The sequence below is a fragment of the Podarcis melisellensis genome (genome assembly GCF_964234715.1).
Source record: "Podarcis melisellensis genome assembly, chromosome: 6".
NCBI lineage: Eukaryota > Metazoa > Chordata > Lepidosauria > Squamata > Lacertidae > Podarcis > Podarcis melisellensis.
The window spans coordinates 43,044,920-43,061,604 of record NC_138538.1 but is presented as its reverse complement, the minus strand read 5'-3'; the positions used below and the strand labels follow the sequence as shown (position 1 = coordinate 43,061,604).

The window sequence follows — 16,685 nt, the reverse complement described above, 5'->3', positions numbered from 1 at the left end:
TCTATTTTACAATAAGACATTCAGCATTATAAAGATTTGGCTTTGTCCATATACAGACTTAGATACCAGATAGTGTGTAAAATGGGAGATTTGGAGCAAAGTATGGATAGAGGAACCTAACATTGCTTGTGATTGTATATTTAATTCACTAAACTATTAAAATCCATCTGTGTAGACTTGAGAGCACAAGCATACATTATGGTTAGCAGGTGGTATTTGACATCTTGTGAGTTCACCTTGTCTTAAGGCAAGGCTCAGATAAGTGCTGAGAAGAGTGAGAACAGAAGGACACTTATTCCCATCCATAGTGGATGCCATAAACTGCAGAAGTACTGGAGATCTATTTTGGCAAACAGCAGGTCCCCAAAGCTTCTTCCTGAATCATTTTGATGATTCCTGTGTCTTAAGATGCTCCGGAGAGGATATCACCTACTTATAGTTGGCAGTTATCTATGTGAGTAATGGTTCATTTAACTACTGCACCTCAAGTTCCAAAGACCAGCTAAAATATAGGACCAGATCTTTACAGAAAGACAAATTGACAAAATAGGAAATAGGACCTTAAGACTTAAAAAAGCCCATCAAGAATAGTGGCAATGGCTGTTGTTTCAAGAGGAGGGAAAACACATACAGTATGTTGGAGAGAGAGGTTTGGGAGAGAGATTCCTACTCTCCAGTTAAGCACAATGGCAATCATTCCAAGCACATTAAAACTTAGTTAGATTTTACATCTGCCCTCAACCACCTTTAAACAAATGTTTCCACAAAAAATACTTAGGCTAGAATAAATCACAGACACTTAGCTTTGCAAATATGTGAATACTTTACTCATGGAGTTTCTAGAAGTTACAGCAAACAAATCTCCATCCACTGGCAGTGAAGTGAATATGAAAACAGGTTCCAAACAACTTAAAAAGGGATCATGTAATCTTTGGATTGGCAAAGATGCAGGCTTAAAAATCTCCTTTTAGAAAGATTCAATTCATTTGCAGGGAGCCATGGCTTCATGGCTTCTTACTTGTTCAAGGAAGCACAAAGCAAAAGTAAAAGAGAATGAGAATGAGGAAACAAAAGGCTATAGGGAACCTACCTGCACTGCCAACCTGAGCTAAGGTTAACCCTTTCATGCACATCAGTAACTGTGTATCACAACACAGTGAACCCACTAAGCCTGCATATTACTATGCTACAGAAACACAAAAGTTGCAGCTTTGCATATGTAATGTCCCATGGCACAGGGGAACTTCATGGAAGCCTATACAGAAAGAGATGCTTTTGCTTCATGAGTGCAGCACAGTGTATGCACAGTCATCTATTGCTTGCTCCATTTTGCTGCTTTGATGGGTCTTTGGATTGGGTCCAGTCGCCCTGGTACAGTGTAGGGTAGCATGTGTAGCAGTAGATTTCCACACTCTAGTTAGAGGAGGAAGCACAAGCTAGAACACTGCCATCATCACCTGTTAGTCTGGGCTATGCACCATTCCTATTGCTGTACTGTGAACCATATGGCTGGAACCACCAACTTTGATAGCACTGGTCATCTTTTGAAGGGAATCATATTGGCAGTACCACAGTTGATATCAATGGCCACCTGACCAGTAGGTACACTCAAGGAGATACAAAGCAGTTCATGGGCACTTCAAAGCTATGTACACATATCTCAGAGCCATCTCAGAAAAACTATTAGCAATAACAAATTATTTCATTATCTGTGTTATTTAACAGGGGGAAACATTATTGTTAATAAATAGCTCAGACACCACACACACGACAACATTTAATTGAATAATCAATCAATCGATGGAACTACTGAGATAGTTAATAGGTTACAAATATTCAATAGATTGAAAAATAGTTAATAAATGGTTAAAATGAACTGAGTTCCAGTTATAAAGGTCCACTGGAATAAGTTTAACATGATGACTAGAATCCCTACCCCTTTGCATGTAGGAATTTCAGGGATGGCAGAGAAATGTGTTTGTCTAGCATTCATGCTTCAGAAATGTTGAAACTGAAAACACAACTATCCTTCAAAGATCCCCACTTGTCTGAATTTTTTGGTTGTTTTTCAACCCCCAAAATGTATACAGAAATGTGTATTAGGGGAAGGTTTACACAAAAACACTTCTATTAAGTGAAAATAATGTACAAAAATGCATTGTGTTAAAGGAAAGTGCTTGCAAAAATGTGTATTATCAAGGTAAATTGTTTACAAAAATGTATTGATCTTTCTGTATTGTGCACTGTCAACAATCATTTATGGCAACATATCAGCTGCTGCATATCAAATACTGAAATCAAGTAAGATTGTTGGCAGAAATAGATATACTGTAAAATAGCAATTAAATATTTCAAAAATATTTGAGCACAGAGAATAAACTGGGAGAATGCCCCTACATTCTCATTTGCAAAGGAGATTCTGAGGTGTGTGGGTTTTTGGAGTTGTTTTTTTTAAGGAATCACAATTTTAGCTCTAACACAAAACCATCTTCAACAAAGGATGTGTCATGGCTTTAAACAAAATAACTAATTCTTCTCAGAATGTAAGTTTTCAAAAACACCCATATATGGCTCAAAGGTAATTATTTTAATAGCATGAACAAGTCTTTTCACAAAGCAACAGTGTAAAGAGGAGGAAACTCGTGGAAGGAAATCTACATCGCATTCAAGCTAAATTCTTTTTAAATTGGGGAAACAGCCTTATTTTCAGTTTGGCCAGTACCTAGCGTAACATGGCAGAGAGTTTCAGAACATTCTATAAAAAGTAAGTAATAATGATCTAAATGTTAACTTCACTGTTCTCTCTCTGGGGGATAAGGACACTGTGTTGGGGATCTTAATGTGCCGTATACGTGTGACAGACTCTGCAGGGAAGTTATTAAGAATCTCAACCCCAAGCAACCCCTTTTTGGCTTTTTATATCCCACTTAGGGCCTTGACACAAATTTCCTCCCTTCGGGTGGCTTGTATTCTGTAATCAACAGCCCTTTCCAAGCCCTGCCTTTTGTGGCAGCTGTTTAACGGAAGGAAACCCCTTTCGTTCTCTCTTTCTCCCTTCTGATCGCAAAGGGAAGCCTGCGCTGTTAGATTGGTCTTTTGCATTTCTGAGTTGGTTCTATTAATTGGAAGGAGGGTTAAGAATTTGCAAGGTCGTTTCAATCTACATCTGACCTTCAGAGTAATCCTCTATACCAACACCAGAGCATGTCATTAAAATGAGGCCCTCTACCATCTCCCAGCATTCTTTTATTCTCTCCTTGTGCACATTAATTGCTCATAAGTTGATTTGATCTCCCTATTCTGCAAGAAGTAAATTGGCCTCTTATTTCACCATTTTCATCCTGTTTTCTTAATTAGGCCCTTAAAAATCTCTAGGGCCTCAGCCAGGCCGCAGGCCTCATCCTGGGAATAAATTTTGATCTCCGCCTGATAAAGAGTGAGCAAACCCTGAGATTGAACAATGTCATTCTTCCCCTCCTCCCCTCCTTGCTATTCTCCTGACATGAAAAGGCTATCAGTTTTTCCTCTGTGTTAATATAGGAAATAATTCACACTTCAGGCGTTGTTCTCTATTTAGTGTTCACACTCCCCAGATAAATCAGGATGAGGGGTTTTTTTTCCTTAAGTGTCTGAACTCTCTCTTTTCACTCTCCTTTTCTTTTTAATAAAGTTTCCAAGATTAGTCTTGGTAATTTTTTACCCACATCCTGATGAGTCTATTTTAGGGGCTTTGTTGCAGCTGAACAATCTGAGATGTAGCTGCATCTTTTCATAGGAAACTGACACAGTTCCCTGGACATGGTTCGCCTCAGCACATGTGTGAAAGGGGCATTTCTAGAAATGAATGCCATCACTTTAAACTTTAGAAGTGTGCTGAGTATGGCGGAGCATGCAGATCAGCACACTGCTGGCCTTACAATAGTGTTTAAACAACCCAAGCCACCTTTTGAATAAAATAGAAATGCACACGGAAATAAAGAAGTTTTAATATGTTCCACAAATCCCAGAAGATCTTCAGTGTGTTGCCATGAAACCAGAAAGATGGGAAATGTTCTTCCATTTCTGATATTTAACCTGGTCCTCACTAATTAAGTATAGCGCATATATGAAGTTTGTCAGGGAATCCTTTGCAGAGCAGAGAATCTAACTCAGCTGTTTCCAAATTCCATGGGAGGCCAACCAGCCAATAACAGAACAGAATTCCAAGGACAGTCCTGGAATTACAAAAGCTATCCCGGCTTCTGGTTTGAGCCAAGAATGTCCCTATTTCCCCTGCCAGTGCCTCTGCTGCTGAGCTTGGGCAGTGCTTGTTCTGAATGACGACAGTGGCGGCTGTGAAGGAGCATCCCGTTGCCTCTCCACAGCCACCCCTGATTTACTCAAACTTTACTCAAACTTTTGCCAAGGTTTAAAATGGCCACCTTTCCCCTTCCAGTGCCTTTCTCGTCTCACTGTCCTGAAATTTCTCCCTCTTCGTTTACCTCATGTAAAAGAGATAAAGAATGAGGAGCTCTCAAATATCGCATAGCACCTCCACACAATTCCCAGAGTGGCTTAATAACCAAGGCCTCTTCTCAGGGAATGCTGGGAACTGTAAGCTCTGTACTGGGAATAGATGTTTCCTAACAACTCTTGGCAACCATAACAAACCACAGTTCCCAGGATTCTTTGTCAGAAACCATGGATGTTTGAAGTGTTACGATACTACTTTAAACGTATACTGTAGTGCAGATGGGGGCCCCAAGCAATGACTTACGTACTTTAGTTTTAAACTTCCCATGTCCTCAGTTCACCGTTCCCATTTGTGCCCTTCCAACATGATGCTATGAGTCAGAGGGCTTGTGAATGAGCCTAGGTAGCCTGTAACCATGACGACACCTTTTCAGCTGCAGACCTCTGATTAGCTGCCTGGCTCAGTAATTAAACCCTCAGGGAAGGTGGTAGGTACATTTCTGACACAAACAATTCAGATAGGAAACTACCTGAGGAGCCATGCATGTGTCGCATACCCTTCAGAGTGTGTGGGTCTTTGCTGAGGAGAGGGATGAAGAGAAGGAGAAGATCATTTTGGTTCAACAGTATGATGGCTGTACTTTTATAGAAAAAATAGCTGCTGGTACTCACCATGAAGTTGTTAGAGTAAGTTCTGTTGTTTTTAAGAACAACAGAAAAGAGGTGCAGGTACTGTGTACCCCCTGGAAGAAGAAGAAAAGCACTGGCTGTGCTCTTACACCCATTGGAATAACAGCCGTTCTTTAAAGATATTAAAATAAACAGTTGAGCCCACTTTTTACATAATTTTGCAGCATAACGGGCCTCTAGTTGTTGCTAGACTCCATCCCAGCATGGGAAGTTGTTGTGGGGGACAATGTCCCATTGCAACCTCTCCACATTGCTTCTACCACAGACTACCCTCCACTGCAACTTCACCCCACCATTCCACACACACACACACACACATTGCAAACCTACACAAAGAGGCAGGAAGATTTCTTTAGCAATACAGTAAGGAATGAACCTTCATATGACAATAAAGGGCAACGTGGGGTGTCTGCTGTTCTCATCCTCCACAAATTGAGACTGAAAGGGTAAGTGTAACCGTATGGAGGGTCCGCTGTAAGCAAGCATTTGTGACATTGCACAACATCACTATTACTCGCAGGTCACAACTGTTGCAATTAACTTTAGTGTCAAAATCAAGACTGTTGCTGTCATATTCCAGAACTAAAGGAACAGCCAATGCACATAGCATCCACTAGGTGGATCCCTCTGCAAACACCGAAATCCTGGTAAAAGTCCGCTTCAAAATTTAAAATACATGCATATTTACATACAAGATTTTTTATTATTATTCCAGCTTTCCACCTCAGATGTGGGGCAAGTAAAGCTGTGGCTGCAAAGGAGCAATCAGGAGCCTTAAAGTGCACTCACACTTGTTCCTTGGCAAGTGGGGGCTTAAATTTGGCACCTTTTAATTCTGGTGCCAGTCGCAAGACTTGTGTGGATTGGTTAGGAAAACAGGCAATAGTGGTTAAAACTTCTAAAGTAGCTGCTGCCAAGACCCCACCCTGCACAGCCAAATCAATTACAAAGAGGATAATGAAGGAGTCTTTAGCCAGATCAGTCCTGCACTGAGAAGGGTCCTCAGTCAACTCTTTACTCAACAGCCACTTGAGCTGCCATCTCTGAGGCACGTGGAGTGATGTGATTAGCTTATGTTCTGACAAGACTGGCGATGAGACAATCATATTAAGGGCAGTAGTAGCAAATGCCATGTGAGCAGAAGGCAGCTTATGAGGGGCCTCAGAAGAACTGCAGTGGAAGAGTCTGATGTTAAATCGACGTGTCTTTGGGACCTCATGTTAAACTCAAGCTGGAAACACTACACTAAGGATGTAGCACTATGCTCCATTTACTGAACCTGTGACCATTTTCTTTTGCCAGGTTTGCACTTAGGGGGTGGGAGACTAATCATTAATTGCGCTTGTGAGTTTGCATCAACAGTTTGGCTGAGGACTTTATTAAAGCAAGATTTTCCTGCCCTCCTATCTGAAGAGACCTCCCACCCCCTGCATTGCTATGTTGGTTCCCTGCATATCAGCGTGGAGGACCCCTACTTTACTAATAGGGGGAGTTACAGAGATACTGTATTCATTCCGTCGCAGCAGAAATCTGTTTGATTTAAATGGCTTTCTACCCTCTTATACTAAAGGGAATACCCAGAGATGCCATTTAGAGAGTGGAAGGCTTCTCTTGCACTTCAAGCTAAGTGAGATTATTCCCCAGGGGAGCTATAGCTCTGATCATTAGAAGGGGGCAATTAATGCTCTTAAAATACACTTGGGTTGTTTGTTTACTTGCAATTTAATTGTCGGTATATCCTTAAGTGCACACTGAATGTTTCATCTCTCACTCACGCTGAAACCTTCTACCCCGCTCCGCCAGGAAAACCTGATGAAAATGATGCCCTCTAGAATATCCATCACCTAAAACACATAGGAAATATAGTTGGCCAACTGCAATATTATGAGCTGGTGAGCTGGAAGGATGTACTAGGTTAGGGGAATGGTATCAAAAAAGAGACCTTCAACATTTATGTATTGTGGGCTTTGGTGGGAGTGACACCTCAAACTCTACCCCCTCCATGCCCCACAGATGCAGGAGAAAATCATGTATTGATCTCCAGTGCCCAGTATTGCTGTTTCCTTAAGTATATAGATTTCTTCTGTACCTCAATGATCAGGGTTTTTCAAGTGTTACTAGTTCCATAACCACTGAATGAACTGCCATTTCAACCACATTAAACAGGTGGCTCCAGTCTTTCATTCCACTGTTTGGGATGTGTGTTGGGCTTCCCATTAGCCCCAGCAGAGCATGGCCAATGGCAATGGGTGATCAGAGTTGTTGTTCAGCAACTTCTGGAGGGCCAAAGGATCCCTGCACCTGCACTTTATCATCACTGATGACAAGTGAATCCACTACTACTTCTGCAGGTCCCATCAGGTATGGTGTAATGGAAGCAGCCAATTCGGCCTTAGGATAGCCTGGATAAGTAGCTACCCATGCAGATATATGGAGAAAAGCCACAAGGTCACCAGCAGGAGCAAGCAGAATAATTTCATAGCAGAGGTCCGAGATGAGATTCAGACTGGGACTCCCTGATCATAGCTCAGTCTCTTCACTATACTAGTTTTATGTTACCCTCCCTGTCTCCCTTTAGACAGTAAAGCTGCAGATAGCATGATTTTATTAAAGTCCAGAACATTTAGGTGCCTTACATCACAATCTTACATCAAATTTAAGTGCCTTACATCACAATCTTTAGAAATGAAAGTCAGGAAGCCAACTGGTACTGCCAGATCTCAAACAGCAAGGTATTAACAAATATTTAATGGGATTTGGGATCAAATATTCAAATTGAATGGGGGGTGGGAAGCAATAGGAAATGTAGCACATAACCAGTTGGACTAACTGTACACAAAACAAATTTAAATCCCTCTTTCCACACTGCTTGCTATTCATGGGCGTGCATAGATAACTTGTCAGTTTCGCATGCCATAAAGAAAGTATGACAAAGTTATGTTCATTTGTGCATGAAAGGTAAGCCAGAGATCTGTGCCAGACGGGAGTTTTAAAGCTCTGGGACAGCCATGCCAACAGCACCACCTTGTGCTCTTAATCCTCAAGCACAATTTGTTTAAAGAGCATAAATCCATGTAAGTTTCCAGATTTGCAAGGGAAATGGTTTACCTGTAGCATCAAAGATAGCACCACCTTGCAAATTGCTGTATATTGCAATTTTGTCTCACTCCACCCTGAATTGGCTTGAAGTTTTCCTCTCTGAAAGCTACATCTGGTGAAATGGATGGAAAGTAGATCCCCGCGTCTCCAGTTTTTGTAATTAGTTTGTCCTTCCCGTTGTTTCTTCTGTGCTATTTTGAAGAGAGTCTTTCTCAAAAGGCTTCACCCTCCCTAAACTACTGCACATTGAATGTGCCACTTCTATAATCACTATAGTGTGGCAGTTCCTATTGAAGTGCTTTGGTGTGCTCCCTTGTATCCCAAAAGAATCAGATGTCTCAATCAATTGTAAATAAATAAATTTTAATGATTTTTTTCCTCTGTTCCAGTCCATTATTTTATACATTTATTTATAAAACAGTAGTAACATTTCAGAATCAGAGCGTGGTGCATTTTTCTTTTTCTTTGTTTTATTAAAAACAACATTCTTTTAAAAATTTGTGACTAATTCTCAAAAAAGGCTAGCTCCTCACTTCTCACACTGGAAGAGATTTTGGTAAAGTACCTTTTATCTGTTCCAGTGGGGAGCCATATATATAATATATACTTCATAGTTTATAATTAATCCTTGCTGTGTATACAATATACACAACTTCACCATATAAGTCAACAAAGCATGCTGTGCTATGGCATATACTAGCATGTAGAAATGAAGGTAAAGGGAACATATAAAAATCTTTGCCCCCAAAGTTTAAAGAAATGTGACCACTGATTTCAAGTACCCAGCTTGCGACATCTCAATAGTCTAATATTTGAAAGAAAGGAACTTATGAGTACAACACTTTCTGAAATTTAGGTCCCTTTCAGTTGCTTGAGACTGATCTTATTTGCAAGCTGAGGCATCAAGAAAACTGCTAGATTTCTTTTTTTTTGGGGGGGGGGAGAAAACATTCTGGCTTTTATCTTCAAATTCACATGTTTTTCAAAGCCTACTGGATCATGTTGAGTTGAAGATTACAAACGGATCGGCCATTAAAGCTACAATCCTGTGCACACATACCTAGGAGCAATCCTCAATGAGCGCCGTGGGATTTATCAATAAACAGGCATAGTGTTGCACTGTTAGATGGTGCAAGCCTATGCATACTTTCTTGGAAGTATGTCCCATTGGACTCAAGGGGACTTACATCTGAGTAAACGGGCTCAGGATTGTGCTGTTAGACTGGGTTTTGGTTTTTTTTAAGCTCTAGTTTTGCAGATAACATGATTTTTCTGTCCCAGATAAGGAAGAAATACAAATATGCCATAGTTTAAAATCCTGAGAAGAAAAGAGGCTGAAAACCACAGGCTTTTTGAACAAATATTACATTCACATCCTATACCTATATCTTGTAAATCAAGCACACTGCATAATGCATGTAATAACCGCATTCTGTCTCTGCAGAAGCACTTCATGAACATGAGAGTTCTAACATGTAATATAATGAATTGAGAAAGAACCTTCCAATAAGTCATTTTCTCTATTCCTCCCCCACTCAGTCTTTTCCAGATATCTGCGCTATAACTGCTGCAGATCCTTCCAATATAGTCTTTGTACAAACGGAGGCTTTTTCTTAATACATATTATTACATGCTTAATACATTTACAATTGATTGTAAAGCACCAACCCAACCTTATGCTCTCCTTCTGCCCCCAAACAGGGTTTCCAATATCACCTGCCTTTTCAAAATTCCCCCTCAAACTCACAACATGCACTGAAGGCTTGCATTCAAGTTGCCATACATTTTACTGCCGATAACACAGCTTGCACACCCATTGGCCTTTGGCAGGAGTTCACAATACTTTCTAGTCCAACAGTGTACAAACTGTGTCTCAAAGGGCCTACTTCTAATGCCCGCTATCCTTCCACAGACACTTGAAATAAACCAATAGTTATGGAACTACTGTACATATGTTAGCAAAGAACAACGGAAAGGGGGGTGGGGTAGTTCATGAAAGTCTAGGTCAGTCTTCCCTAACCTGGTGTTTTGGACTACAACTCACAGTAGCCCCAACTAGTAAAGCCATACTGGCTGGCTGGCTGGGAATTGGGATCCAAAACATCTGGAGAGCACCAGGTTAATGAAGGCTGCCCTAGGTTGTCATCCAGACCATCCTTGGTTCTACCAAATTCCTCTTTAGGAAATCTGCCGAATATATATTTTATGATAAAAATATTCCAACTTTGCAAAATGCACTATGGTGCAAAATCAAGTCTGATTGGTTTTGGTCTCACATGGCTGCATGTCTAGGTATGTTCTTCTGGAGGACTAAATCAGTACTTGCCACGTTAATTACCAAAGCAGCACAAGCACTAGTCCAGCACCACTAGGCACTATAATCCATATCCTCCTTTATGGGCAAAGCAGGAGCAGTTGCCTTACTGTGGGGAATGATGTTTTTTTTAAAAAAATAGTGTGGGGGGGGGGATGTGCTTGTTCCACTGCTAGACCTTTGAAGAAAAATACACCCAAACGGAGGAAAATAAAATAGCATTGCATTTGTAGGAAGAAGAAAGAATTTTGTTGGTTGCAATTATGTCACAAGCATCTTCCAAGATGTGTACCATGATACTAGTGTAACCTTGTTCCATTACAGCAAAGGCTGTGGTTGCTATGGGCAGAGGAAAGTGCATCTCTTCTATCAGTGGTTGCCAATTGGTGGTCCATGGACCCCAGGGAGTCCACATAACCCATGTAGGGGTCTGTAGCACCATCCACATAACAAAAACTACCACAGAGATATTAAAAGTTTCAAAGTAGGGGATCCATAGTATTTGGGTAATTGGGAACCACTGTCCTACATGATCTGTTGATGAAAATCTGCTCAGTTCTGATTCGCTGTTTTCTTGCACAGATGTTCACATAGCCTTAAATCTTCTGTTCTTCTGACTGAGAAGCAACAGAAGTGAATTGGAAAACAATCAGATCAGTTTTAAATGGGTTACTGTGGCACAAAACTGTGACACTGCATGCGTTTGCAGAAGGTGCTTTGTCACAAAAGGATTGCAATGTTTTCAGAATACAGATACCTCAGTGATACAAAATGCTCCTTGCTGTGGCACTGAAAACACTAAAACAAGCCCTGGGTGAACTTGGAGCTGAGTTGTCTAAGTGGTTTTACCAAATTCCTCATTTTTGAAATATTCCAATCTGCTGGAGGCAGAGCCACATACTCCCCACATGAATTTTGCTGCAGATAAAATTCAGCAGGTAGCTTGAAGAAAGAAGTACCACCTTCCCTCAACAGCCCATCTGCTGATTATGTGACTGCTGCATGGAATTTGCTTGCAAGCATGTCACATGCTTCTACTGGATAAGTGATGACTGTCTAGTGATTTACTCTCCCTCCAAGCAGACACCAATTTGTGAACTTTTGGGTTGTTTATTATTTTCACTCTTTGAAGGCTGTACAGTCCCTTGCTGTACAGCTTCAGCAACTGAGTAGTCATCTAGTCATTATTTTTTTAAAAAAGTAGCAAATCCCAGAAAGGCCACACACCATTATTTTGTTTAGCTGAGTTTTTAAAAAAATAATCTTTGGATGTTGTGTCCTTTCCCTCTCCTACATATGTCTACCTCCCTCATTTCTAGAGTGTACAGGTGGAACATTGTAAGAAGGTGAGTGGGGAGGACTTGCAAGAGCATCATAAATAGCTAAATATACAGCTAGAACTTTGTTTGACCGATTGTGCAGAAAGACCCTACAAAACTACAGAAGCACTGGAGACTGAAGGCACTGCTTTGTCTGAAAGGAATATGCTGGTGGCTCTTTGGCAGATGGCTCATGGTTATGGAATTGAAATCTCTACCAAAAAGAAAAATGTTTCAGAGAAAAAGGAAGCTGTTACCTGAAATGCTAAAGTTAGTTCCCTTTCGTTCGGGTTTTTCCTCAGTTGTTTAATAGAGGAAGTTGACATATAACCAGGTCAGATACTTGGGTCCATCTAGCTCAAGTCTTGTCTGCTCTGACTAGCAGGAGGCTCTTCAAGTTCTCAAGCTGAGGTCTCTTGCATCACCTCCTACTTGACCCTTTTGGGATCTTTTGCATGCAGAGCACGAGCTCTTCCACTGAACCATGGGTTCTCCAAATATGTCAATAAGCATTCTGAGAAGAAGTCAGAGCTTCCTTTCTCCATAGATCCAAAATGAGAAGCAGATTCTAGATACCATTAAGGCATGCACACTGCAAGTCCAAAAAGACTAGAGCAGACTTAAGAAGCTAAATGTAATAATCCGAACAGTATCACTTGACACTTCCCCAGGCTCACAAACACAACATGTCCCTGTCCCCATGTGACTAGATGTTTCCATTTGCTTCTCCAAAACATCTCTATCACAGAAGCAGAACAGAGCAACTTAACCAAGGAACTGAGATTCAGTTGGAGCCAAAGTCTCCTAACTTCACAGGCTTGGTGACACTAGAGGCTCATCCATGCCCTGCCACTTTCCCCCAGGGAAAACCCATGGTTTAGCACAGAATCAGAACAAACAGCAACCAGGTCTTCCACAGATTGGTATTTGTTCCAATTTAGTGTTAAAGAGCGGGTTTTCCAATGGAAAGGGATGAAGGCAAAAGTGCTCAGACCCATGCTTACAAGCCCTGTGGCAGCAATCCACCCTAAGGCCACTGAACATTGATCAATCTGTGATTACTTACATTCAAGCACCACCAAGCATATTGCTCTTGCCAAAAACATCAGGCCAAGTCTCTCTGCAATGTACACGTGAAGCAGCTCGCAGTGCAATAGAGGATTTTCATCTGATGCAACATACAAGGTGCCAAGCAGTCAGAAAGGAGGTCCTTGCTTCTTTTGAACTTCCTGAGTTACCAGTGGGGCTGAAGAAATGTAGAGCAGACAATTCAGCCACAGCTACCAGGGGCTGGTCAAGGACAGATAATGTCAGGCACTAATGGGCTGGACCTGCAAAGCACCACAATTCCGAAGTGACTGGAAGGATTACTGAGCCCTGACCAAAATGCCCTGAGACATTGAAGCACTGATGGTAGGCATAAAATCTAGTTTCTCTGAGAACTGCCCAAGACTGCCTGGAAGAGTGAGGTGCAGAGAACTTAGGCTGCAAAAAGAAAAAGCTGGTGATTTTATCAGTTCTAGGAGATAGCAGTTGCCAAAACACTCAAATAAAGCTGTGAAGTAAACCAAGGCACACACCTTCAGAACTGATAGATTTTCTCATTCATACATTGTTTGACAATAGGGGGGGGGGGGGAGAAGATTCCTTGCTGCAATGTCTTCATCTTAATTTGAATTGTATAAGAGGGTGTCCAGGATAGGAAATGCAAAGTCAGGAGAGTTGTGTATGCTTGGGGTGTTCCCCACCACAAATATAAGTTCATGTGCAAACTACCAACTTGTGTTAACCACTTAAAAGTAGCAGGCCACAAATAATAGCAGCTATTCATGGCATTTTGATTTGCAGTTGTTACTGGAAATAGGCACACCAAACATTTGTACATGTAGTGGGAGAGTAATACATACATTCCAAAATAAAGAGGCATAAGTGAATGTATGTATGTATTGTTATTATTATGATTCATTTGATTTCTTACTCGCCCTTTGCCATAAGGTCCCAGGGCAGGTTACAGCAATTTAAAAATACAATATTAAAATCAGTTTAAAACAAATACGCTCAGAACCACACTAGAGTTTGCACTAGCTTAGCTAAAGAAGCTTAATCAAACTGGTGCAAAGGAAGATTCTTTGAGCTCCTTTCAGGGACAAGGAGGGCTTAGGGACACGGGATGGAATTTGTAAGGTTCCAAAAAAATGTATTCATTTGTAGCAAAGTTACATGCATCCAGCATGAAGGGGCCACAGATTGAGCTGCTGCCAGCTAGATTGATGGGCTGTGACCTCAGTCCTCAACTACCATACACATGGGTGGTGGGGGGTCAGCAAACATGCAGGTGGAGATACTTTGCAAGATTTTTTTGCTACAGCTATCAGTGGTTTTAAATGGAAAGACAGCTTACCCATTTTGCTAGGTGAATGATGGCAATAGTTTGAAATATATCAAGGTGCACACATGCACTCCATATGGCTACCCAGGATGTCAATCAAAAAGATTAAAATGGAGGATGGACACAAGCCAAAATTAGCCATCAACAGGCCGAACTTTGGACAACGCAGACTAAAGGTCTAATCGAAATCTAATGGAGTGTGCATTTTCAAAGCCGTCAAAAAGTTAATTAAGCCTGCCATTATCCCACTTGGGCTTCTGACTTTAGCAAAAGCTCTGCAAGAGCAATCACATTATCCTTCCATCTCTCCAAAGAATTGATACAAAATCACCACCCATCGCACCACACTGCTAAGTGGTAGCACCACACTATCTTGCAGGGTCTACTGGATATCCCTGCCCTGTACAGTGGTACCTCTAGTTATGAACAGAATCCGTTCCGGAGGTTTGTTCGCAACCAGAAACCGTTCTCAACCTCAGGCGCGCTTTTGCTAATGGCGCCCCTGGCACGCGATTTCCACTCGCATCCTGGGGCAAAGTTTGCAACCAGGAGCGGCTAATTCCAGGTTAGCGGAGCTCGTAACCTGGAGCGTGCGCAACCAGAGGTACCACTGTATAAGGAAAGGAGCCCCAATATGGGAGTCAGCATGATAACAGGAGTTTTATTTATTTAGCGAACTTATATCCCGCCTTTAAGAAAAAACAGTTTCTCATAAGGCGGTGCTTAAAAAGGAACAGGGGGCACAGTGAGGCTTAAGGGATGTGCTAGTCCCTCAAGAAGAAAAAGAGATTAGCACCAAGCCTTGGTTAAAGCTGCTTCTCAAACAGGACAAGCTGCCACCCAGCCGTCAACACTAAAATCACATTGTTGCATAAATGCTCAAACTGGATCTGCAGGACACGTAGTATTAAAGGCACAGGGCCCTGAGATACACCTGCAGGGATCTGAAAGGCCATAAAGGGGCCATAAGAAAACCATGATCATCCCGTGGTCACGGCAGAGGAGGCAAGGCTGCTTGGGGGTGGGGGGTGTTTGGCAAATCAAGGCAGAAGAGAAACTTGGGGGTAACATTCCAAGAGCTGGGGTGAGCTTTGTGCGGAGCATTTCCTACCCCACGAGCGCACACAAACACAATCTCCTAGTTCAGGAGCATCTCTGTTCAGTCTCATATGCCCTTTGAGTAAGCCTGCAGGGATAAGGCAGAGGGACGAATCTTCAGAAAACAAACAATATTTTGACTCCAAGTCTTTTCTGGCTTAGAAGCTTCTCATCACAGCATATCTGTGTCCTCCATGCTGAAGCTGCTTCTGCGACTGCTAGCCTTTGAAGCCTCCGGGGACACGGCGGAGAACAAGGGGTCAGACGCCATGGGCAGCATGGTATCCTCCATCAGCATCAAGTCCAGCTCCTTCTTGGACAGTGAAGGGAAGGAGACATTTTGGCTGGGGTCCAGAGGGTCGTGGAAGCCTCTCGAGTTGTCGTCAAAGCTCAGGCCGTGAGTGAAGTCCAGCTGGTGGTAAGGGGACTGAGGAGGAGCAAAGTGAGGCTGGTGCTGCTGAGCCTCCTGCTCAGGGTGGAGTGGTGGCTGCGGTGGAGGCTGGATCTCTGTTGTGTCCTCTTCTCCAGGGGTTTCTTGCTTCACAACTTGCTGAGCGAGTTCAGCCATGTTCAAGCCAGAAGGTGAAGCAGTTGGAAGGCCATGGACTCGGGCCTGCATCTCCAGCTCCTTTAGGACAAGGCACACAAACATGACAACAGTCCAACAGGTGAGCAATCAACATGATCTCCACCCACCCACCCAAAGTTCCAATAGGCATTACTAATGGCAGTAATGCTTTCATGAGGGTGAAGGCCACAGTAAGAATCAGCTTTGCAGCCAAGGTTGAGAACCCCTCTCATCTATTCCCTGAGCACAAGATTATGAGACAGGGCTACCAAGTGGAACGGGGGTAGGGATGAGGAAAGTGATGGTTGAAGGAATGAATGAGTAAAAGGAAGGCAGTTGCTATATGCACATAAGAGATTTAGGAGGTGCGAGCACAAGACAAAAAGATGGGGACTCACCTGTATGCGGAGCCAGAGCTGCTTGTTTGCCATTTCCAGGTGCCGAGAATGATTCTCAAGATCTCGTGACCTTTGCAAGTCTTTCTGCATCCTCCTGATGTAATCAACAGAGGCTTTCAGGATTGTCCCTTTGTTCCAGCGCACATCCCTGGAAGAAGACATAGGAGCAGAATGTTAAGAGAATAAAAACATGACTTCCAGATTCAGGAAAGTTCTGGAGGCAATTATGCTCAGAGCATAATTAGTGTTGAAACACAAATGAAGGGGGGAAAGCTCAAACATTTGTGCCATTATACTAAGTTTTATCTGCCTCTAACAAATCTTTTCTTTAAGGCTTAAAGAAGTTTGGAATTTTAAC

General features: G+C 42.1%; 1 protein-coding gene across 2 annotated transcripts in view; it reads right to left on the bottom strand.

Annotated features, from left to right (window-relative positions):
• Positions 1–8,587: 8,587 nt before the first annotated feature.
• TFEB (transcription factor EB) overlaps positions 8,588–16,685 on the bottom strand; it is a 68,929-nt gene continuing 60,831 nt past the window's right edge. For both annotated transcript variants that reach the window (XM_081915594.1, XM_081915595.1), the window contains exons 9-10: positions 16,328–16,475; positions 8,588–15,989 (exon numbers count right to left, since the gene is read on the bottom strand). In XM_081915594.1, coding sequence (XP_081771720.1) covers positions 15,534–15,989; positions 16,328–16,475 — 604 coding nt within the window. In that variant the 3' untranslated portion in view covers positions 8,588–15,533. The remainder of the gene's footprint in view (positions 15,990–16,327; positions 16,476–16,685) is intronic.